General features: G+C 40.2%; 1 protein-coding gene across 6 annotated transcripts in view; it reads left to right on the forward strand.

The window, feature by feature from the left end:
- The first annotated feature begins 1072 nt into the window (after positions 1-1072).
- Positions 1073-24258, forward strand: part of Foxj3 (forkhead box J3) — a 98085-nt gene continuing 74899 nt past the window's right edge. Inside the window, exons 1-2 of one of the 6 annotated variants that reach the window (XM_028886471.2) lie at positions 1073-1195; positions 20130-20190. In XM_028886471.2, coding sequence (XP_028742304.1) covers positions 20147-20190 — 44 coding nt within the window. In that variant the 5' untranslated portion in view covers positions 1073-1195; positions 20130-20146. Of the gene's footprint in view, positions 1196-1740; positions 1912-20129; positions 20191-24258 lie in introns of those variants that run through there. The other 5 variants (XM_037202900.1, XM_028886469.2, XM_028886472.2 and 2 more) reach the window with 5 other exon arrangements.

Here is a 24258-nt window from a genome sequence, read left to right on the forward strand (position 1 = left end):
TTCTCTCTGTCCAAGAGAGAATGATAGTTCCCCCCTCCCTTTTGTTCACCCATTCATCTTAAGCACCCGGGGGTATCATGGAGAAAAACGGATACTTTGAATTCCCATTGCTTCAGATAAAAGTGTTGAGTGTTTGATGATGGCATGGAGGGGAGGCTTCACGCTGTCTTAGCTCAGCAAAGTTGTCAGGGACAGTTCTCTCACACCTCAGCTTTCTCATTCAACCAAACTCACTGACATCCATCTAACAAAATCGAATGTAGGAAGACTGAGCACCTGCTGTGCGCTCACAATTGTTCTCGGTGCTGCTGGGAGCGTACGACGTGACTTAACCCAACATCTGCAACAGCAAGTACTACCTCCCAAGGTCATTAAGTGTAAAATGATAGGGCAGGTTGTCAATGCTAAGAGTTCAGAGGTAAGATCAGTGAAGACTGAAGGAAGTCCAAAGTTTACCACAAGTCCGAACAACCCTGCTAAACGCTCCACCTGTTGATAGCAAAGCCACAACCCGGCCAGCGAACTTGAGATGGAGAGGATGACGCGGCAGGGGCAATGACAAGATGACATGCCTTGGTAGGGAGGGGCCTCGAACCCCGCTCTTGACACCCCGAACGCAAGCAAGGTCCAAAGTGCCCCGGGGGCGGCCGGGAAAATCCAAGCTGTGTGCTAGTCGGGGCGGCGCAGTGGCAGAGGTTGGAAGGCGGAGGTCACGAGGTACATTTCTGAGGAGCTGGAATCCCGGGAGAGGGCCCGGGGCCGCCTCGGCCGCCCTTAAGCGTGAGGCGCAAACACGGCCAGGCGTTCCGCACCGGCCACTGTTGGCTCCCGCCGTCCGCCAGCGGGCGGAGCCGCGGGAGCCCAGGGGCACTACTTGTCCCCGCGGAGGAATCCCTCGCACATCGTGGTGGCCGCGACGGGGCGGACCGCCGCGCGGAGGACGCCGGGCCGGCAGCGCTGCGACGTCGCGGGAGGAGGGGGTGGGAGGGAGCGGGCCGGGAAGTAGTTCCGGGTGCGCGGCCCCGGATGTTGGCTGCTCCCGCCGCTGCTGCCGCCGCCGCCGCCGCCGCCGCTCTCGGCGCCGCTCCGGGCCTGGGCCGCTCTCTAAGGGCGCCGTTGGGACCTTTCGCGGGGAACGGAGACGCACGCAGCGGCCGGGGGCTCGGCCGGGCCGTTCCGGCCTGCGCAGCCTGAGGTGAGCAAGCGTCGCCAGGGTCTCGTCCGGGCTGGGGCGGCTGGCGGGGAGGCGGGGCTGGGGCATCTCCTGGGACGCGGGCGGGGGCTGCCCTGGGCGAGCGGCGCTCGCTCCCCTCCGCGCACGCTCCCCGTGGCCCGCGGTGGGCGCCGGGCCGGGCCGGGCCGGGCCGGGCCGGGCGGGAGGTGCCTTCCGTCCCCCGGGGCGCAGCTCCTCAGCTGCCGCTGCCCCTCAGCCCAACGCCGCTGGCGCCTGCCCCTCCCCCAGGTGGGCCCGCGCCGCGGATGCCGGGGAGGCGGAGGACCGCGACAGTCGTGCTCTCGGTGACCGGCGCCTGGCCCGGGCTCGTCCGGTTCCCGGAGCGATGCGGCGTCCTCTCTTCGCGCTCCGGGCGTTTTTCTGCCCGGACGGCGGCCAGTGCTCTGCGGGGTCGGGGGTGCCCTGCGGGGGTGAGGAGGCTCGGGCGAGGGTCCCGCCTTCTCGCCCATCCTGTCGTCGCGTCCTTCTCTGGCATTGGGGCAAAGGCAGCCTTCGCATGCGGACGTGTTGCTGCTGTCCTGCGTGTGTTGCATCCTGCCCACGTGGTAGTGTCCCGTCCCTCCCACTCCCTCCATTTTTGCAGTTGGTCAAGAGGGAGTTAGCGGGATGGCTCCCTCCCCCCATGCTTTACAGCCCCCACCCCGTGATTTCTTCCGGGCAGCGTGGAAGGTGTTAAGGTCAGTTTGTTTTGCTGAGAATGACTGTTTTATGGGAGAATCAAGAGTTGTACTCTTACGAAATTGAGACCAGTAGGGGACATACCAGACCTTAGTTCATTGACATCTTTTCCACCCCAGGAGCTCTTGTTCTTTTCTCTACCGCTTAATCCCCCAGAGAGCAAGCACTTGCTACTGATGTGTTGATGTGCACAGTTTTCCTTTCTCTATTCTACTTTACGTGTCTCTGTGGCCTAATGTTTTCCATTCTGTGTTGGTGCAGTGCTCTGGTGGTTGCCAGATTCCCTGAATGAGTCGTGTCAGGAAGCTCGAGATTGGTGGGCTTCTTTTCGCTTTTCACTGTTTGTCTTTATTTTTTCCTTGTGTTTTATTCCCCAGTGAGAACTCGTGCATGCATGTTCTTTGGGCGTTAGTTGTATACATAGGTTTTCTTTGGCAGGTGGATTAGGTTCCACTTGGCTGTACTGAAAGTTCTTTTATTCCACTTTTCTAAAATGCACTAGGTACTATTGGGCTCTGTTTAACACTGGTTTTGAAACATGTGGGTATTGTTCGTTTTGTTTTATTTTCCCTTTAATAGCTGTCTCTTCCAGGTTAAGGTTTCCATCTTGGCTATGTTTTGCTCTTTGGAGACCACAGATTGCTCTCTTTCCAGTAGCACTGACAGGCTTTTTATTCCTTTTAAACCATAGCATGTATTTATAGAGAAAACGATAACTGCCCCCCCCCCCCTTTTTTTCAGGCCAAGTGATCCCCATCTTTATGTTAGGAAGGGGTGTAGATGTGGTTGAATTTTTGAGTTTTTAGATGAGCTTGGAGGTTGCTGATTCTTGTTTGGTTTTGTTTGGAATTGAGATGAATCTTGTTCTCTGCTGCTGCTGAGCAGTTTCTCATGCCTTTATTAAATGTTTTGTGGACGAGGTCAAGATGTTTATTTTGGCTTTCAGTTTATTAGTTGGGGTAAAATGAAACTTAACTGTTTTGAAGTCATTCTTGTGAAAATTTCTAGTATTCTCTTGTTTTTCACACTAAAGCTTTTCCTTTATTATTTATTTATTTTTCAATTTTAGACAGTTTTATATAGATCAAGCTGACTTCTAAGTCGGTGTGGTGAGGACTGGCTTTGAACTCTTGATCATGCCTTCACCTCCCAAGTACTGGGATCACATACCCTGTCACTATTATAACTGGCTACATTGTAGTCTCAAAATGCATTTTTTTTTCTTTCGAGACAGGGTTTCTCTGTGTAGTTTTGGTGCCTGTCCTGGATCTTGCTGTGTAGACCAGGCTGGCCTCGAACTCACAAAGATCCGCCTGGCTCTGCCTCCCAATTGCTGGGATTAAAGGCGTGCGCCACCACCGCCCGGCTTTAAAATGTATTTTTAATAGTGCCTTTTCCCTTTTTTATCTGATACAAGAGTGAGCATATTCTTCCTTTTCCTTTTATGTAGAATAAAAGTATTTAAATACAGATTCTGCTTTCATTATGCTAACTTTGGGTGGGGCTGTGAAAATAGAATGTTGTTCTGATACATTCTGAGGCACATTTTTATAGTAAGGCTGTCAGCATTTGTATACTTGTGTAAAGTACCATGCTGTGAAGTAAGATACATAAAGACACACAAGGACTAAAATAATGGGTGTCTGAAAAAGGAGTGGACGTTGTCTCTACCTTTGGAGGAGCAGCCTTATACATCATGTGTACTAAACAGTCTTTCCATTTGAAATAACGCAACCAAGTAAGTGGTGTGAAAAAGGAATTTCCAATGGTGAAGAGGCTTATTCAAGAGATTAAAGGGACTTGTAAAGGCAGAAAAGTGGCATGATACCAAGTAGCTTGATGGTCACAGAGCATTTATTGGTGGATAAATATATGTACTTATATGTTTGGCTAGGGTACATTGGTTGAGGATCATCAAGGATAGAGGATTTGGTTTGGTAGGGTGCCATAGTACTTTCTCAAGACAGTGAAATGATGTATATTGTATCCAAGAAAGGTTTCTGTGTCAGCTGAGTGTGCAGGAAATGGGAAAACTGACTAGAATATTCTTGGAAAGTTTTAGGAATAAGATGGTGGTCTGATATAAGAAACTGGTTGTGAAAGTAAATAACATTTACTGAATGCTTATAGCATTCCTGGAATTATTGTAAGCTTTTTACATATTTTTAAGTTATTTTATTAGGTCTCTGTCTTACGTTTTGGAATCATTAAATGACTTAGCAGGGTCCTAACTGTGCATTGAATCATCATTTATGGTGGGTGGTCCTATGAGACACACATTTGCAGTGGTGGCCTGGAAGTGGTAGGAAAGCACTGACACTTGTCAGGAGGGTTGTAGGACAGTGGGGACTCTGCAGAACTTGGGGTTTTACAGTAGGCTAAGAGGAAAACGAAGCATTCTGAGAGGAACCAGCAAGTAGTTTCTGCCTTAGAGGCCAAGAATAGGAAGATTTTCTAAAGGGTAGGATTGTTGACAATATTTAATTTAGTTTTAAAATTCATGGACAGCGACCTTAATGCGAAGACATTGAACCAGACCAGAAGGAACTTTGAAAGGAAAGTAACAGATTGACAAATTATGTTTTCACAGGTTCTGTAGAGATTTTATGTTGGTATGGTAATATTTTAGTATTTTCTCCTAAAGTTTCCTCTGGTATTATTATTGATCATATCAGAGTTACTCAATTGTCAAAAAATGAGTTTGTCTTCAAAAAAAGAAACTAGTGTTCCAAGCCGGGTGGTGTTATTGCATACCTTTAATCCCAGCACTTAGGAGGCAGAGGCAGGAGGATTTCTGAGTTGGAGACCAGCGTGGTCTACAGAGCAAGTTTCAGGACACCAGAGTTACACAGAGAAAACCTATCTGGAGAAACAAAAAACAAAACAAAAAAAGAAAAAGAAACTAGTGTTCTCAAGATAGTTACTTTTTACTTTTAACTATTCTTTTGTCTTTCTCCCTCCCTCCCTCCCTCCCTCCCTCCCTCCCTCCCTCCCTCCCTCCCTCCCTCCCTCTCTCTCTCTTTTGGAAATAGGTTTCTTTATGTAGTCCTGATTGTTCTGAAACCCTCTGTGTAGATCAGGCAGGCTTCAAACTCCAAGATTCCCTTGCTTCCGCCTCCTTTATCACCACCGTGCACCGAAGGATCACACTGTTTCACACCGACAGTCTCTTGTGTCTGACTTCTTTCTTGTTTAAGGGTTGTTGATGTAGTAGGTCAGTGTTTCATTGCCAGATATTCTACAGTATGGATATATTTTTATCTAGTCTTAACTCATTTAAGCCCTTCATCATTGTCATCTAGTCTTCATTCTACCAACTCTTTTTTTTTTTTTTTTTTTTTTTTTTTTTTGGTGGCTGGAGAGACAGCCGTGGGTGCTGGGAACCGAACTCTTATATTATTTTTGGTTGTGAGCCTAGCCTTTAACGGCTGAGCCATCTCTCCAGCCCTTTTTTTTGGTTTTTTGAGACAGGGTTTCTCTGTGTAGCTTTGCGCCTATCGTGCTCTACTAGGCATTAGAGATCCCAAGCTGAGTAAGCCATGGTTGGTCCTGGAACATGTGTAGAGCTTTTATGGTGTATGTATATTTTCTCATTCATTATCTCATTTGATCACACAGCAAACTTCAGTGTAGGGAAAACATCTTTGGGACGTCTTGTTAGATGACCTGCCCAGGATTGCACTTGAAGTGCTGGAGCAGATGTCATCTTTGTTAATTTTTTTTCTTTTTTCTTTCCTTTTTTTTTCTTCTTTCCATTTCTATTATTCTTTATCTCCTACATCAACAACCCTTAAACAAGAAAGAAGTCAGATACAAGAGACTGTCGGTGTGAAACAGTGTGATCCTTCGGTGCACGGTGGTGATGAAGGAGGCGGAAGCAAGGGAATCTTGGAGTTTGAAGCCTGCCTGATCTACACAGAGGGTTTCAGAACAATCAGGACTACATAAAGAAACCTATTTCCCAAAAAAGAGAGAGAGAGAGAAAGAAAGAAAAACAAAAAAAACGAATAGTTAAAAGATCCCTGTGTAAATTTCTGAAGAGTCAAGGGAACTTGGAAATCTATATCACTTGGAGAAATAATTTCATTTTTTGGTTACAAATGCTGTGTTGCTTTGAACTTGAAGCTATTTTCTGCCTCTCCCTCATTAGTATGGGATATAGTATAGGTATGAGCCACCACATCCAACCTGGGAATTACTGAATTTTCGTGAGGACTCTTGGGGACTCAAAGTGAAGACTTAGCAGAATTTTGTTGCTTGTTTGTTCTGTTTAGACAAGTCATTTTATATTTCTGCCCTTCCTCCTAGAACTTGAATGGTATTGAATATGATGACAGTAGGTAATGTTAGTAATAACTACACTAACATTTTGAGATCTTATTTTAGCAAAGAAGTATTCAGAATACATTCAATATACGATCCTTACTACAGTCCCTAAGTAGTAGATTTTATTATCAGATTTTCACAGATGAGGAAATAGACACTTTAAGGTGAAATAACTTTCTTAAGGGTACATAGATAGGAATGGAAAGAACCAAGTTTTGAAGTTTTCATAGTCTAATTTCAAACTCGGATTTAATCACTGTACTGTTTTGCTTACTGATTATGAATTAATAAAAGGTAACATTTCAAAGAAGAGCATGATTGGAATATAAAGATTGGATTTCGAATATAGTTGGAGAAGCAGTGAAAAGGACTTGACATTGCATGAACCTTTCTTTTAATGTGGACCTAAAATAAGGTAGATGCTTAGACATCAGTGTGTGTTGTTTTGTCTGTTCTAACAGCTTCTTACTAGAAACTACATACTAAGTACTCTTCACTGTTGGTGTTTTCTGCCCGGTAGCTTCCCTCTTTGTTGCTATGCAGAAACTTTGTCCCTCTGTCTGCAGTTTTCTCTGAACTCAGATTTTGCTTCCACTTTGAAGAGTCCAACAGGGAGGCACTCTACCTCTTTCTCCTCAAAACTCAGGAAAACATCACAGTGGCATTTCATAATAATTTTGAAAATTTTCGACTATCTTAATTGGCATAACTGTATTTCAGTGTATAAAAAGGAACCAAAGTACAATGTTTTGGCTATAGAGATTGACTTATACTGAAATTGGGAAAGGCATCCGTTGTACAGGATTTTTGATTTAATAGAATTTGTTATAACTAGATCAGCAAAACATTATTACTGTGGGCCATCTGTTGGGAAATGGAAATAGCTTTGTTGCAAGGAACCAGATGTTGTACTTATATTTATAACAATGGCACTCACTCTACTTATTTTAAGTAACCTTTTGCTGTTAGGTACCTTTGGTTGCTATTCTATTTGACATATGAGAACTCGATGTTTTTCAAACTGATGAATACTCTTGTACAATCAGGTCAAAAGAAATGACTTATGGTGCCAAACTTTAATACTACAATAAGATAAAAATTTTTACTCTGACACCCTTCGTAGACCCAGTTTCTAATACTTTCTAGGCTACTTGGGTTGCTTTAAGAATTTTACCGTAAATCTAACATGATTCTGTTTTGGTGTGATTGGATCTATACTAATACTACATTGTCTTTATTTTCTATCTTCACTGAATGAAATACTTTATGACAGATTCAGACTTATGAAGTACAATTAGAGGAACTATTAGAATATAGTCTTAGCTAGCAAATAGCTCAGAGATTAGGAATGCTTGCTGTGTAGTTATGAGGACTGGAGTTTGGATTCCAGCACCTATATAACAAGCCAGATATTCTGCAAATGCCTTTACTCCCAACTCCAAGGAATTCAACACTCTCTTCTGGCAAGTCACAAACCTGTGTACACATGTTTCCATACACTCACACAGATGCATACATGAATAAAATCTTGAAAAAAAAAAAAAAAAAAGACTGGTGAGGTAGCTTGGTTGGTTAAAGGTGCTTGTTGCCAAGCTTGATGACCTGAATTTGGTTCTCGGAACCCATATGGTAGAAGGAGAGAACTGACTTCCACAACTTTCAGTCAAAATTTTCACCTGGAGTGCAAAGCAAAGAGCTGTCAACTGACTTTCTAGTCAGTAAAAGTACTGTTAGTGGGATAGGATTAAATTCAGATGGGTATTCTGATTGATTAGAAGAGTTTAGTGCTAATGTATGTATTAAAAAACCCCAGAAATTGGAATCAGCTCTTGCCTAAGGTTGAGACCTGACCTGACCTTTTAAACCATCAATAGACCTTAGTTTCTAATCTTTACTGTGAGATTTGTGAGAGGAATGTAGTAGTAGGTAAAACTTCTGGCTTTCAGTAGTGGTTTCACATTTTGTTTGCTTACAGAGAACAAGTTTGGGAAGAGGTTATAGTATGATAGAACTAGGTTATTGTTTACATTCTAGATTTTGGGGTACTATTGGATTATTAAAAATAATTCTTGTCGGTAGACTTTATGGGTTACCCTATTGTCACCTATGGTGAGTCCAGAATGTACCTAATTCACTTTCTGTCCTATCTTGTATTACCAACAGAAAACTATCTTATGATGGGCTTCAAATTTATATACTTTGCACCTTTTAGTGACTTACTTTTCTTTCTTTCTTTCTTTCTTTCTTTCTTTCTTTCTTTCTTTCTTTCTTTCTTTCTTTCTTTCTTTCTTTCTTTCTTTCTTTCTTTCTTTCTTTCTTTCTTTCTTCCTTCCTTCCTTCCTTCCTTCCTTCCTTCCTTCCTTCCTTCCTTCCTTCCTTCCTTTCTTTCTTCCTTTCTTTCTTTCTTTTTAAGGAATATAAAGCACACATGCACACAGTCCTAAGGATTCAAACACTAAGGAAATTATCATCGAGAAGATAACTTTTTTAAAGATTTATTTATTTATTACATATATAGCATGTATGACTGCAGGCCAAAAGAGGTCATCAGATTTCATTTCAGGTTGTGAGTCACCATGTGGTTGCTGGGAATTGAACTCAGGACCTCTGGAAGAGCAGTCAGTGCTCTTAAACTCTGAGACATCTCTCCAGTCCTTTTCTGAATTTCTTAACAAAGAAAACTATCTAATCTTCAACTCCCTCAGAGACCTGAGAAGGAAATAATACCTTAAAAATAATTACCTAGTAAAACAGGAAGTGCAAACAAGCGACTTCCAAAAAATGTGAATTATGACATAAACAGCCAGCTGCCTGGACAGTCATCCGAGGTTACTCTGCAATGTTGGGGCATCATTTTCGGCCTACAGGCTTAGCATATCCACTGACAGACTCATTTGTGAAGCAGGATATATGCAAGGCCTACAGCTTCGGTGCGAGTATTCCATTTATCAGGTAAACTTGAATTCCGCCAGTGTCATGTCATGATTCAGGATTTTAAATTCTGGAAATTGCTGGTGTTTTTGGAATTTGGCTTTCTATTCTTCTTGGCTTGCAGGTGACTTTATCTCCTTTATTAAATGCCAGTCTACTATTGAGAGACCAGACTGTCAGGCTAGTTACTCTTCCAAGAATAACGGTTTCAGCTACTGTTCCACTGCACACCAGGAGCCATCAGTTCACAGCTGCTTTCGAAGGAAGAGGCACTGTACCATTTCTGAATTACAAAGGCACTTTGGCGATGGTGCCATATTGCCCTGGCCTCAGAGGGTGCTTGTTGCCAAAACTGCAACCACACTTGTCTTGGCAAGGATCGGCAGTCCGTGTGTGTGTGTGTGTGTGTGTGTGTGTGTGTGTGTGTGTGTGTGTGTCCCCGTGTCCGTCCGTGTGTCCCCGTGTCCGTCCGTGTGTCTGTGTGTCTGTCCGTCTGTCCTGCTTGTCCATTTTGGACAGCATACTGTCAGCAGTTGATGTTGAGGGCACTTTCTTGCCCAGTGGCTAACTTTTGCCACAGTGAAAGTAAACTCCATGTGGAGGTTCTTCAATGCTTATATCTTCTGTACTTACTGTGCAGAACATGTAGGCATTCTTACATATTCAGTCAAATAGTACTTAAGAAGGCATTTTGTGTTTCATTTTAATTTTAAGAATTTTAATATTGTTTTAAATAGTGTGTATCAAGTTACCCTTTTAGCTGGTATGATGAATAAATAAATTGTAGTTCCTAGAATATTGAATTTATCATTCAGGCCAGTGAACTTTCCTATTAAAAGACTTAGGATATGGCCATTTAGCTTCTCTTCCCAAGCCTGCATTCAGTGGTAGTCTAATAAATAAGGCATGGTACACACCTGTATTCCCAGCACTCAGGAAGGGAGGCAGAGGCAAAAGGTTTGCTGTAGATTTGAGGTCAGCCTGTTGTACATAGTGATTGAATGCTAGCAGGGAAAAAAGGTAGCTTGTTTGTTTTATGTAGGCTTTAACCGAAGCAAAATGTACTTCTAACCAATCTCTTTTTCCTCTGTGGAACAGTGGAGCCTGTAGTCTGCCTTCTTTCACAAGAGAACCCTTCAAGTATTTAAAAATTATTATTTCAACAGGTATTTTGATGCAGTGTATGTAAGGCATTGTCAAATGGCAGCTCAGAGGCATTGTTCTCAATGACAGGTGTGGATAAAGATCTATGGGTTTACCAGAAAGTAATGGCTTTGTTTCTACTGATGAAGAAAGTTTCTTAGAATAGGTAGTATTTGAAATGAGATGAGATGCGGGCATTTTAGGCTGAGAGAATAACCAGAAACGTAAAAGATGAGGCACAGTGGAAATTAGAGGAAAAGAAGCTTCCCAAACTGTGTATCTTGTCCATTTTGGACAGCATACTGTCAGCAGTTGATGTGAGGGCACTTTCTTGCCCAGTGGCTAACTTTTGCCACAGTGAAATTAAAAGGACTGCCGATCCTTGCCAAGACAAGGATATTAAAAATGTTCACTGTTGTTTCCTCAGTACTTGAAGCGTGGCAAATAATTGTTAGAAATCAATAAATTGTCACATTTGGAGAAATACTAAATACCTTTTCATGCACATTCCAAAGTAGTTAAGGTTACTGAAATTTTTGATGTCTTTTGGAGTAGAAAAAAATGTAATGTTTTTCTCACTTTTTTGAATACTCACTAACAGTTGCGAAGCCTCAGGCAAATAATATGCTCAGTCTGTATATTAGAAGTGAGTTGCAAACCTGGAAAATGTTTTCTTCTCCAAGCTTAATAGACCTAGCTTCTTAGCTTCTTCAGTGATTTACCACTTGACATGGTTTCCTTTTTTTGTTTTAAATGAAGACAGTCTTACTACACAGCCTTGACTGCCCTAAAACTTGGATTGTAGGCTAGGCTGACCTCAAATCATAAAGATCCACTTCCCTCTTCCCTCTAGTTCTGGAATCAAAGGTGTGTGCCACCACAGACCATGGACTTCTGGTTTCTAATCTTCTCACTTGTATTATGAATCTTTCCCTGTGAACACTCAGCTCAAAACAACCTGCTCAAACAACATAGTACTCGGTGTGAACTAAGTGAAGAGTTTATGAAGCTGTTAACTTTCTTGGTCTGGAATCTAGCTTTCTAATGAAGCCTGAGACTATTTACTTCTTTCTAGTAGCTGAGGCACTACCCTGGCTCATATTTAGTTCCCATATTGATTTACAAGAACTTCTTTGAGTAAATTCATAGAGAATTCTTTTTAGTAGAGCTATCAAATGAGTACCTATTTTCTTTTGAATGAATATATATACTATTTTCTTAGGAATAATAGTCATTCATTTTTGCTTCCTGAAATTTAGGAAAAGAAAAATAATTAATTGTGCAAATGCTGGAGTTGAATAAAAAATACCCAAAGAGTCTATCTGCTCTATTGATTCTATGCAGAAGTATATAAAATATAAGTGGGGTCTGTAATTACAGCTGCTTGAGAGGCTAAGGCAATAGGATCATGCATTTAAGGGCTACAGAATGAGTTCAAGGCCAGCTTGGGCAATTTAATGAGCTCCTGTCTCAACATAAAAGGTAATAAGAGGTCTTAGGGGATAGCTTAGTGAAAGAATGCCTATCAAACATGTGGGGTCTTGAGTTTAACCTTCCATTCTCTCGCCCAACCCCAGTATAGAAAATAAAATGATTTTATCTATTGAGGTTCAAAAATTGAGGGTTTTTTTTGTTATATACCTCAAGTGTCTTGTTTTCTTTTGTACTGATGTTATTTTTTATTTTTATTTTCTTATTACTAATATTTTTTTGAGACAGGGTCTCACTATATAGCCCTGGCTGTCCTGGAACTTGATATATAGACCAGGCTGGCCTCAAATTAAGGAGATCCATCTGCCTCTGCTGGGATTAAAGGCATGTGCAGTCATGCTAGACTCATATATTATTATATGTGCCATTATTGTCTTTAACAAAATGGATGGTATTTTCTGTTTTCTCCTTGTGTATGTATGTGGGGTGCCTGTGTATGTATATAAATTTGTGTGTGTGTGTTGTATGCACATATGTATATGTGTATGAATAGACGACCAAGGTTGACATTGAGTATTCCTTAATCATTCTCCTTATTCATTAAGGTAGGGTCTTTCATTGGAACCCAGTGCTGTCCCATAGTTTTGCCTGAGGGAGATCCTGTTGTCTCCTCATATGAACTGGAATTATAGATGGGGTGCCTGTTAGGCCTGCCTGAGTTTTATGTGGGTTCTGTGGATTCAAACTCTGGTCTTCATGGTTGCACAGAATTGCTTTAATTAACTACTTAGTCATTTCTCTGGGTGTGGGAGAGTTCCCCTCTAACTTAAATTGACAGCATGTCGTGGATATCTTTTGATTTCCAGTGCATAACCAAATTCCTGATTACTTTAAAATGCCCTTTATGACTGGCTTTTAGTTGAATTAAGATCTAGGCAAAGTCCATACATTGCATTTAGTTGTGTGTGTGTGTTTCCTTTTTAAAAAAATTTATCTCAATCATAGCTCACTTCCTTTTTGATTTTTGAGACAGGGTTCTCACTCTATGTAGCCCAGGCAGTCTGTGGTGGTTATAGCATTAATTGTCAACCTAACCATCTAGAATTTGCTGATGAGGAAATGGGCCTCTGTGCATGCCTTTGTGTGTGGGTTTATCTTGATGCTGTTATTTGGGTGACACTGGAACCCTGGGACTGAGTAAGAAGTAGTTAGTACTCATTCATGCTCTCTGCTTTCTGATTGTGAATGCCATGTGACCAGCTGCTTTAGGCTCTGTCACCCTGACTTTCCCACTATGCGGGACTGTGTCTTGAACCATAAGACTTCTCTCTTAAGTTGCTTTTGTCTGGGTGTTATCACACCTTCAGGGAAAGAAACACAGATACTGAGCTAGTACTTGCTGTGTAGCCCAGGCTAGCCTTGAAGTATCCTTTTGCTTCAGCCTCCAAATGACATCATTTTAGGTATGAGTCAATATGCCTGAGCTTCCTCCGTTTTACTTTTTGTCAGACTTTGACTCCTTTGGTTCCTTTATCTGTCTTTTATACAAAAATTCTTTTATATTGCTTTTGGAACATATAACTTTTTTTTTTTTCATCATTTCAAGTGTTTTGGGACATTAAGTATAAAACATATGCCAGGCATTGGAGGTAGATGGACGTTATTTGACATGGATTAACCCACTAGGAACTAGCATTCTGGTAGCAGAGACACATGCATAGTGAAACAAGGAGTACAGGGTAGATTTTTTTGCCCTCAGTTTCATGTAGTCCAGGATAACTTTGAACTCAGTATAGAGCCCGGGACCACCATGAACTTCTGATCCTCCTACCTCTACCTCCCAAGTGATAGGATAACAGGCCTGTGCCATCATCATGCCCTGTTTTAGAATCATCTGAAAACATCCCTTTAATCATGTCCTGAATCAGAAACCCATGATTGATTGTCTCTTGAATGAATCTAAATTATACCCTTTTTGGTCTGGTCTGTCACTTATGGGTCTACTGGCTGTTTTTAAAACCACTTTAATTTACTTTTATTGTTACTGTAGTGCTGAGGGATTGGACCCTTAGCCTCATACATGGCTAAGCATATACTCTTCCACTGCACTGTCATCCAGTTCTCAGTGAATTGTACTACCTTTTTTGAATGGAACTAAAACCAAGTGTATACTATGCATTTTATTAACTTTCTTCAACGAGTTCACAAACATCTTTGAGAAGAAAAAAATATATTTGTGTGTGATTCTAAAACTAATTATGAGTACTCAGAGAATCACAGTTGATGCGCCCAGCCTGTTTCTACCTTCCCTGAATCCAGAGTTTCTGCCACTTCAAAGAGAATGTCCTGATCTGGATCTCTTGTTCATTCAGTGGTTCAGATCAGGGATGACAGGTATACAGTTTTTATGTCAACTGCTTTTCCATCACTTTAGCTGTGGGTATCTATTACCTTTTGGTTCTGTTCAGAATTGACCTCAGGCAGCCACTGTTGGTTGAGCAGAATTTCTTGAAAATGATGTGAAACCTTTCTGATAACTTTGCCCTATGCCTGAATTAACTTATATATCACCTGATAGAACTTTTAATTGACAGACACCCAGCATTAATGAATTAGGATTTCTAGGAATGGGATAGAAATGATAGCCGGGCAGTGGTGGCACATGCCTTTTATTCCAGTGCTAGGGAGGCAGAGGTAGGTGATCTTTGTGAGTTCCAGGGCAGCCAGTGATACACAGAGAAACACTGTCTTGAAAAACTTAAAAAAAAAAAAAAAAAAAAAAAAAGTCAGCAGTGGTTTTTAGACTGATTTTAGGTAGCAGGGAGGTAATTTTTATTTTCATTAATTCTAGTATTGAAGACCATAGCTTCCTGTCATTTGGGGTATATTGCAGCATTTATTCCTCTTGACATTCAGAAAGTTCTGATAGGTTCATTTTATTTTTCAAGGGTATGATAGACTCTTGCTTTGAATTACACTAGGCAAAGCACATGAATCCAATGCCCAAGATAAAGATACAGGATCCAGAGAAATGGCATGTTAGTTTTCTAAATATAACTGAGCTCATATTTAAAGCTCGGAACCCTTGAGCTTTCTGAAAGCCAATTCTATCTTTGTTTAATGAATACCTTTAATAGTAATTAAAATGGAAGGGCTTAATATAATGGGAGTGGATAGTTTTTTAGATTCTGAATATTTCATGTATATCAATAAAGGTGATTCGAACAAATAACATGATTTAATTTACTGTTGTAACATTTTCCATGAAAATAAATATATAAATTAGAGGGGAAAAAAGGTCTTTTTATTGGATCACATGATTTGATTTTTGGGTCCGGATGTTGTGGTTAAGTTACTGAGCAGAGGAGAAAGACTGGAGCTTCAGGATTATCAGTGAGTTAACGACAGACCCAAAAATAGAATCCTGCTCTTTGCGTGGTTATGATTTGGTTTGAAGAGGGGGTCTGTGATCTGGTTAGATAATTGCAGGAAGTAAGGTTTGGGGTTTGGAAGAAGTTAGAACAACTCTGTTGTGTTTGGCCAAGAAGTCCTCTCTCTCCTTTGTGTTTACCACCTGATTTAAGACCATGGTTTGAAGCAAGAGGGAAGAGGCCAGTTTTAAACTTCCGTGCTCTTAATCTTAAAAAGCTGAAGCCAGTGGTTGCTCCCTTCCCCCAACTCATCTTTGTCTTGTTTTGTTTCAGGAGAGGGATATATACTATGTAGTTGATCCATAGGAAATAGTGGTGGCTTTCTTCTGTTTTTTTTTTTTTTTCTTAAGATTTATGAACCTTAAAAAATTATTTTAATTCTTTGACCAATTTCATATATGTATACATTGATCATATCCACCAACTCTCCCCTCCCACTTGTATGAACTTTTGTAATGGGCTGTATGTGTATCATTGTTTAGTGAATAGATATGGGTTTGGAAATAGTGGAGACCTCAGAACACACTGTTGAATGGATCAAGGGGTTATCAATTTGAAAGTGATTGTTAGGAGGAGAGTTGCTTTCTAATGATGTCATTGCCTTACTACTTTGTTCTGTTCTAGCTTTGGATCTTGGGGCAAGTACTATATAGGAAAGAGCAGGAACTTGACAGAATAAAAACGTGTGTGGCTGCTGAATCTCCCCTCTAAACAGATATGATGGGATACAATTCACTCATGAGATAGTTCATCCATTTAAAGTGTAAAATCCAGTGTGTTTTAGTGTACTCACAGGTGCAAACAGCACTGCAATCTAATTTTAGAACTTGTTCCTCCCCCTCTAAGACACTCCATATTCAATAACAGCCAGTCCCTAGCCTCCATTTAACTAGCCCTTAGAAACTAAGAGTCTCATTACTGATTCAAATTTGCCCAATTTTGGATACTTTGTATAAATGGAATGGTATCATATAATTATAGGGTTTTTGGGGGTTTTTTTGGTCTTTTTTGTTCCCCTTTAGCATAATGTTTTCAAAGTTGTAAGCGTTGTAGCCCATCAGTACTGGATGGACATAGTACTTTCATATTTAATACACTATACAATTACTAATTGGTTGGTGGGCATCTGGATTGTTTTACTCTTTGTTGTTAGGATTTAAGCTTCTGTTTAGGTTTTTTTCTGTGGATTTATATATTTAGGGAGGTTTTCTTTTTCTTTTTCTTTTTTTTAATCCTTAGGAGTGGAATTGCTGGATTATATGATAAGTCAGTGTTTAGCTTTTTCATGAGCTGATGGGCTTTTCAGAGGAGCTACACAAGCACTAGAGGATTTTAAGAACTTTAAGAAGTTTAAAATTTATAAACTATTTAACTGTTGTTATATCTGGGTGCAGGTGTTCCTACTTTTTCCACCATGGCTTCTGGGGTCAAACTCAGGTAGTTAGGTTTTCATGACTCGTCCCTCCCCCAAGCCAGCTTGTCTGCTGTGATTATGGTTTTGATTTGTAAATAATGCCAAATACCTATGTATTTGTGAGACATCTGCCTGTCTTCTTTGTAGCTAAGGCTGTTGAAATCCTTGCCTGTTTTTAAATTAGATTGCTTTTTTAATTACTGAGTTTTGAAGGATATATGTATGTACGTATGTTCTGGATAGAACTTGCTCTTCTAATTTTTCCTAAATTATGTTGAGATAGAAATAATAGACATAAAGACTGGATTAGAGATACAGTCAGTTTCAAACAGATCTTATTTTAACTTGCTTTTTAAAAAATTATCTATGTTCAGATGTACATGTGTGACGATCAGAGGCTGATTTTTGTGGAGTTAGTAGTTATGTGAGGTCTGGGGATTGAACAAGGGTGCCAGGTTTGCAGGACCATATTACTAGTTCATTTTTTAAAATTTTCTTTTCTTTCTTTCTTTTTTTTTAAACTATGGAAGAAATGGATTGATTGATTCATTGAAAAGGTAAAAGTAACAGTAGTCAAAGAAACCTTAGCAACCACTCCTTACCTGCTGTCCTCCACACCTGGTCTCCTGGCAACAACAGTGTTATCTACTGTTATGTCCTAGATAAGAGTTTGGTTATTCTGTACTGTTTGTGTAAATGGAATCATATAATATGTGGCATTTTGTGTATGAATTTTTCACTTAGCACAGGCTTTCAAAAGCTCATCTATATTGTAATACATAAAAAGATGTCATTCTATGGTGCAATAATATGTTACATATGTTGTCATTGCTATACTGATACATATTTTGTTTCCTGTTCATTAGCTGATAGTAATTTGTTCTTTAATTATGAATAGCCAAATGCTATGGAATGTTTAAGCACAAATTTTTATAGGAATATATAAATTGCCTTGGAGATATATATGTCTATAAATAGAATTGCTCAGCCTATGGTAACTTTGAACTTTGAAAGAGGAGTGTGTGTATTTCTAGGGATTGAATTTAGGGTCTTGTTCAATGCTAGGTAAGCAGTCTGCCACTGAGCTGTTATCTTCAATCTCCTTTGCCTTTTTAAAAAGTAGTTGATAGAGGAGAATATGATTTCTAAAGAGTTAAAGAGTCAAAATGATTTTGGCTAACTCCACAGCTCTTCATTGCCACCTACCTATGGAACAGACTACCAAGGGTGATTTTTTTTGGGTCAGCAGAGCAAATGCACCCAGATTACTGCCTCATAGTCCCGGGTGAAGAGGGAAGAGACCAAATCCTAGATGGTCACATCTTTTATTAAGTTCTACCCACCTACAAAGTTACTTCATTGGAGAGGAGTAGATTAAGAGGCCAAGAGTGTTAAGAGAAGGTGTACTTCATAGAAACCAAGAGTTAGAAAGAAGCATTGGCTCTAACAGCATTGAGGTAGAGCCCTGAGAGCCATCTTATATGAAAAGACTGCTGTTTTATCAAGATGATGAAGTCACTTTTAGGAATGATAAGTTTAGGATTTTTAGGAGGCAGTGTTTTGTACATGGTTGGAGAACTGAGGGTACCCTGCTGGAGAAAGAAGGGTTTAATCTGCATTTGGGCATTTAAAATACAGTGCTAGATAAACTACCTGTGACGTAAACAACAGAGAAAGGTAACCTTGCACCTGAGCTCTATGGTTTGACTGTGCTGATATTTCTTCTCTATCTTACTGTGGGTGGCCTGTTTCTAATTTTTGTGTTTTAGTTGTGAATTCATTTATTCACATTCATTGTTTTGAACCCCTGCTTAGAGGATTTTTTTTCTTTCCAAACCTAGATCAAGGGGGAATTTCTCCTATATCTTATAGGCACTTTAAGCAAAATTCTAGCTCTGAGTTTGTGTGCACTGCTGTACTAGGGCCCCCCCCCCCCCATCCCCTTGCCTCCACTTAGTGCCAAGGATTAAAAAACACACTTTTCCTTATTTCTCTTGGATAAGACCTATATTTTGCTGCTTTTACTTTGAGAGGTTGTAAGTTTGTCTAAGAAAGGCTGGTTTTAGTACTCCTTCTTGTCTAGTTTTACTTCCATCTCTTATTTCATACCAAGTTTTTGGTTCTTTTATAAGGGTTTTAACGTATGTAGCCAGCATTATAGTTATTTTCAGTGGTTATGGTCATCCCAACAAAAACATAAGTTTCTGTCTTTAGTTGGTTGCTGAGAACCCATTTAAGTTTCTTAAAGGTTATAAATTTAGATCAAAATCTAGTGATTTATTTGGCCCTTTTAGTGTTTAGAAAAAAAAAAGGAGTCAGAGTTCAAGCAAGGTTTTGAATTTCTTCTTTTGAAAACTTGGAAGTTCTTACAACCCTAAGTGCTACCTAGCAGCACTGGGCTGGGACTGGAAGTGAACAAGTTTTAGAGTAAGCGCCCTTCAGTCGCTCACACCTCACCAGGTTCACCTACACGTGGTGCCTGGCCTCTTCAGTCTTGCTGTAGTACCTGTTAATCCTAGACATTTGTGGATTATACTTGTACCTAGTAAAAATATTGACATTCTACCATTAAGTTATACAGTGTGCTAGTAGGTACACTTACATTTATTCATTTATTCTAAACAAGTCTGTAATGGTTAATACATAAAACTAGATGGGTGGTAGTATCCTCAAGTTTTAATGAAGAAAATAGTAGTGTATCAGAATCTGAACTACTCAAGTCCCCTTTTACTCAGGTGCTAATCTGCTCTTTTTGATTTTGCAGTTCTTCAGATCAAGTATTAGTGGCATTTAATACGCAAAACCAATAAAGATAGCAGTTTCCCTCGAAGACTAGTTGCATGGAGGAGATGATGTGGGTGTAGGTACTGGCTTGTTCAGTGCTGATGGTAGCTTTCAGGCACCTTGCTGAAATGCTTAGAATTCTACTGAACACTTTGGACACAATTTATTCTGTGACTCATCTGTTAACTATGAGGTCTCATAATATGAGGTCTCAGCACTTTTCAGTGTCAATTACATTGTTTGTGTCTCTTTTATGTGATTGATATGTGTGTCATTGATACTATCAGTAATACTTTTCATTCATACATGTTTTATTATTGGTGATTCTTTTAGCTTTTGATTTTTATGTGGGAGACCAGCTTCCACATTTATTTACCCCAGGGACTCTTGAGGAGAGAGGAATGAGAGATTTAGATAGAAAGATAGAGGGAGAGAGAAACAAACACAGGATAGCTTGGGTGGGCCGATATCCAGCGGCCCCTTCTGTCTCTTCTAAAGGGCTATTTATAGGAATGCAAGGGGTGGAGCAGGACCTCCCCCTAGCTTAGCCAAGTGTAGACCCTTCCAATCAGCTAGAAACCATACACATAGTCAAGCAATCCTCTAATGCAGCTCTGCTGGGTAAAGCAAGCTCAGATCTCACTAGGAACCTTTGTGGGCCTCCACATTTTTGTTCAATGTTTTAATTAGAATGGTAGTTGAGTTATAATTTAATTTACTTTGAGGCATCTAATAATGAATTCTTTTTTACTTTTAGATTTTCTTTGTGGCCAGATGGGTTTGTATGGACAAGCTTGTCCATCTGTAACTTCATTAAGGTGAGTACTTTCTTTTTTTCTTTATTGGAACATCTCACATTTGGAAAGTTACGTTGGTCATGTCATATTGTAGTGAAATTCAAGGTGAAGGCTCAGTATAGTGTTGTTTTTTTTTTTTTTTTTTTTTTAAAATAGAATAGCATCACTCTTCATCTCTCCAGTGAAGTACAATAAATCACCTTTGATGTAGAAAAAAATACTGCATTTTGGAGTGGGAGGTATTTATGCTTATAGAGATTTTTGAGAAAATGGTATTTAGCTCTGTTAATCTCCAGGGATTAATCTTGACCATGAAACAACATAACTATACTTTTGTTGTTTCTTAAAAATTTAATCTGCTTGCCGGGCGGTGGTGGCGCACGCCTTTAATCCCAGCACTTGGGAGGCAGAGGCAGGCGGATCTCTGTGAGTTCGAGGCCAGCCTGGGCTACCAAGTGAGTTCCAGGAAAGGCGCAAAGCTACACAGAGAAACCCTGTCTCGAAAAACCAAAAAAAAAAAAAAAATTTAATCTGCTTTCTACTTGCTTTAATTAAAAAATACATTTCTGCTGCTTTGTAGCAGATTATTAAGAAAGACTAAATTACTGATTTTAACTTATTTCTGAAGAGTGGTATAAAAACATGTAATTTAGATTATCCTCTTCTACATTAAATTAAGCAAATGAAATTAAAAAAGTAGGAATTAAGTTGTTTTATACAAGCTAATGGTTTCAGATTTTTTTTTAAGTTTCCAAATTCTTTGAATCCAGTCTCATGTTAGATCCAGTGGGTAAAGCAGACAAGTGTGAAGCTTTCCTAGGCTGCCATGTTCTATTCTTTTAGTGGCCTCTGAGGGGTTGTTGTTGGTCCAGGAGCAGGTTTGAAAAGTAAGCTTGCTGGGTGTGCTGGCTTATGCCTTTAAACCCAGCACTCGAGAATTTGAGGCCAGTGTGGTCTCTAGAGCTAGTTCCACTGTGTTATTTTGAACCGGGTTAAAATAGCCCAGGGAAAGCTTCACTGAAAAGGAGACATTTGAGTGAAGAGCTGGAAGAGTGATGGAATGAGCCAGATATATATTTGGTATGCAGAGAATGAGCATTCTAAGTAGAGGGAACCGAGAAATTGCCACAGTAGGAGGCTGTTCTATGTTGGAGGAACATTATGCTGGTCAGTGTTAACTGGAGCAGAGTAAAGGATGACTCGAGGGCACGAGGAGAGAGAGAATACATTGCTAGAGTCATGAAAGTGAAGTTAAGGAGTGTGTAGGTTTGGGACAGAGTCTCATTTTCTATAGTGACACGGAAGGAAGATGAACAGTGAGTTTGCCCTTTTGTGTTTTCAGTGCTAGCATCCATCGGAGCAAAGCTCCTTGCTAGTCTGTGGAAAACTTCATGCCATTTAACCATGAGAACACATTTTCCACCTACGTAGCTTGGGTGTTTTTCTTCCCTTTGAAGGCAAGGGATACCTATATTGTTCTAGAAGTCATTTTGGAAAAAAAAAAAAAAAAAAAAAAAAAAAAGCCTGCCACTATTTCTTATATCTCAGAACTGCTCTAGAACTAATTTGACTTAATGGTGATTTCTTTTCATGTCATGGGAGGAATCATTTTTTAAAATATATTTAAAATTTTGGGAATGGTTATATCAAGCTGTTTTGTAGATTTTGCTCTTCCACTGAATAGATTTCATTAAAAATAACTTATAATGATATGCTGGAACAATCATGAATAAAAGCTATTGACTGATACTTTAAAGTTGTTTTGAGTATTTATGTTTAAGTTAAGGCCTTATATAACAATTGGTTAAGTTGCATGCTTGCCTAAATTTTGCTTGATAAGGTTACAGAACTGGGATAAATAAAATTTACGCACAGTGTGCTGTAATTCTTTTATATAATATTCTAGAATCAGAATCTTTTACATACAGTTATAACTATCAACTCGGACATTGAAGCCCAATAGCATCAGAGTTACAGTAGAGACTTTGATTTATGCAATGTTCTGTGTGGGTCCTCTTAAGAAAACAGGGGTTCCCATTCTCAGAGAGATGTGTGCGAAGAAGACTGTTGTCTGTCATTGGTTTTTGTAAGTGGAAGCTGTTTTCAGATAAGAAAGGAAAGATATATCCTCCTTTTCCCAGGAGGATGTTAAAAACTTGATTACTTACAACAGCTATCTATGTCCTTCTCCAAACCAGAAATACTTGTCTTGTTGTTGTGACAAAGTATCAGACCAAAACAAAAACAAAAAACCACACACAGAAACCAAACAAAACCGAAAAATACTTAAAGAAGAAAGGGTATTTTTGGCTTTAAGCTGCTGGTCACATTGAGTCTGCAGCCAGGAAGCAGAGTGAAGAAAGCTGTTGTCTTTCTCCTTTTTATTCAGTCAAGGATTCCAGCCCATTAAATGGTGCCTCCCACACTTAGGTGTGCCTTCCAACCTCAACCTAATCTAGAAAGTTCCCTAAGAAGTGGGCAGAGGGGGCTGGAGAGATGGCTCAGCAGTTAAGAGCACTGGCTGCTTTTCCAGAGGACCTGGGTTCAATTCCCAGCCTCCACATGGCAGCTCACAACACTATCTGTAATTGCAGTTCCAGGGGATCCAGCACCCTTACACAGATGCACCAATGCAAATAAATAACTCATTAAAAAAAAAGTGGGTAGAAGCTTGTTACCATAGTGATTTTAAGTCTCATTAAATTGGCAATCATTGACCATCACCTCCCAGATAAGAGCCAGAGTTCTTGGAGTAGCTTGGACCCACAGAGACAACTGCTTGTTTTCCTTTCCTCCCTTTATTTGTATCTCCATGTGCTTATATGCTGTCTATGTCTAAAGTGGCTAACCTAAAGTTAGGAAGTACATGAGCTGGTGGAGAAGAGCCATATCATATGTATGGCTGGTGGAGGTTTGTAATTGCAGTTATGAGTGAAAATGGACCATATATGAGTAAGTTAAGTCAGAGAGTGGAATGAAAGTGTATGAACTTTTAAAATTCTTTGGGTGAACCAGGATCGTTGGCACATATGTGTGATTCCAGCACCTACAAGGCAGAAGCTGGAAGATTTCGAGTTCAAGGCCAACATGGGATGTATGGGAAGACTCTGTCTCCAAAATAAAACTTTTTGGGTTTTAGTAGGGGACAATAAGGTAAATGGATTAAAACTGCACCCGGCTTCCTTAAATATTTACAATTTTATTTGGGAGGCCCATACCAGATATTTGGACAGAAGATATCTTAGTAGAAACTATCTAACTAGGTATAAAGTTGTTAACTAGGCAACAGAATGATGAAAGTAAAACTCTTAAGGTATTGTGAAGAGAGACATAAGGAGACACCAGCTACACATAAGGAGATACCAGCTACTCATAGGACTCAGGGGCCAGAGAAACATTCAGCAACGTAGAAGATGAGCCTTTAAAATGGGAGTGGAGGAGGGGAGTTGCTCCGGGACAGCTTTTGGTGTCTTAGCTTGCAAGAGAGACTGTGTGAGACTGAGACCGAGACTTCTGAGGAAGATGCTGGTGTTTCTGAATTGGGTGTGACAACACTAAATCTCAAGTGCTAGAAACACTGAGAACTGGATTTACTTGGTCCTGTGGGAAGGTGCTGGGGGAGTGTGTGCATGCCTGCCTGTCTGCCTGCTTTGTTTGTTATTTTATTTCAACAGGGTTTAACTATGTAGCCCTGGCTGACCAGGAATCTATTAGGTAGACCAGGCTGGTCTGGAACTCACAGAGATCTGCCTGCCTCTGCCTCCTTAAATACTGGGATTAAAGGCGTTCGCCAATCCAGTTATGAGAATGCTTTCTTGAATCCCAAAGACTAGACCGGAAGCTATAATTCACTTCTTCCTTTTCTAGCCTTGCAGTCTGTTGTTTTGGTTATTTTCTTGGTAGAACTTTTAAAAAAGCCAGCTGGCAAAGCAGAAGTGTGGATTGCAGAGAATTCTAGCTCCAGTTTGGCAAAGCAGAACATAGTGGGGTAGTGTTGAAGTTTGCAGCTGAGAGGCAGTGACTTAATAACCGTCATGCTTGTTCCAGAAGACTGCTGCTCAGAAATGCGGCATAAAAAGATGTTTTCTA

The sequence above is a fragment of the Peromyscus leucopus genome, chromosome 2, assembly GCF_004664715.2.
Source record: "Peromyscus leucopus breed LL Stock chromosome 2, UCI_PerLeu_2.1, whole genome shotgun sequence".
Classification (NCBI taxonomy): Eukaryota; Metazoa; Chordata; class Mammalia; order Rodentia; family Cricetidae; genus Peromyscus; species Peromyscus leucopus.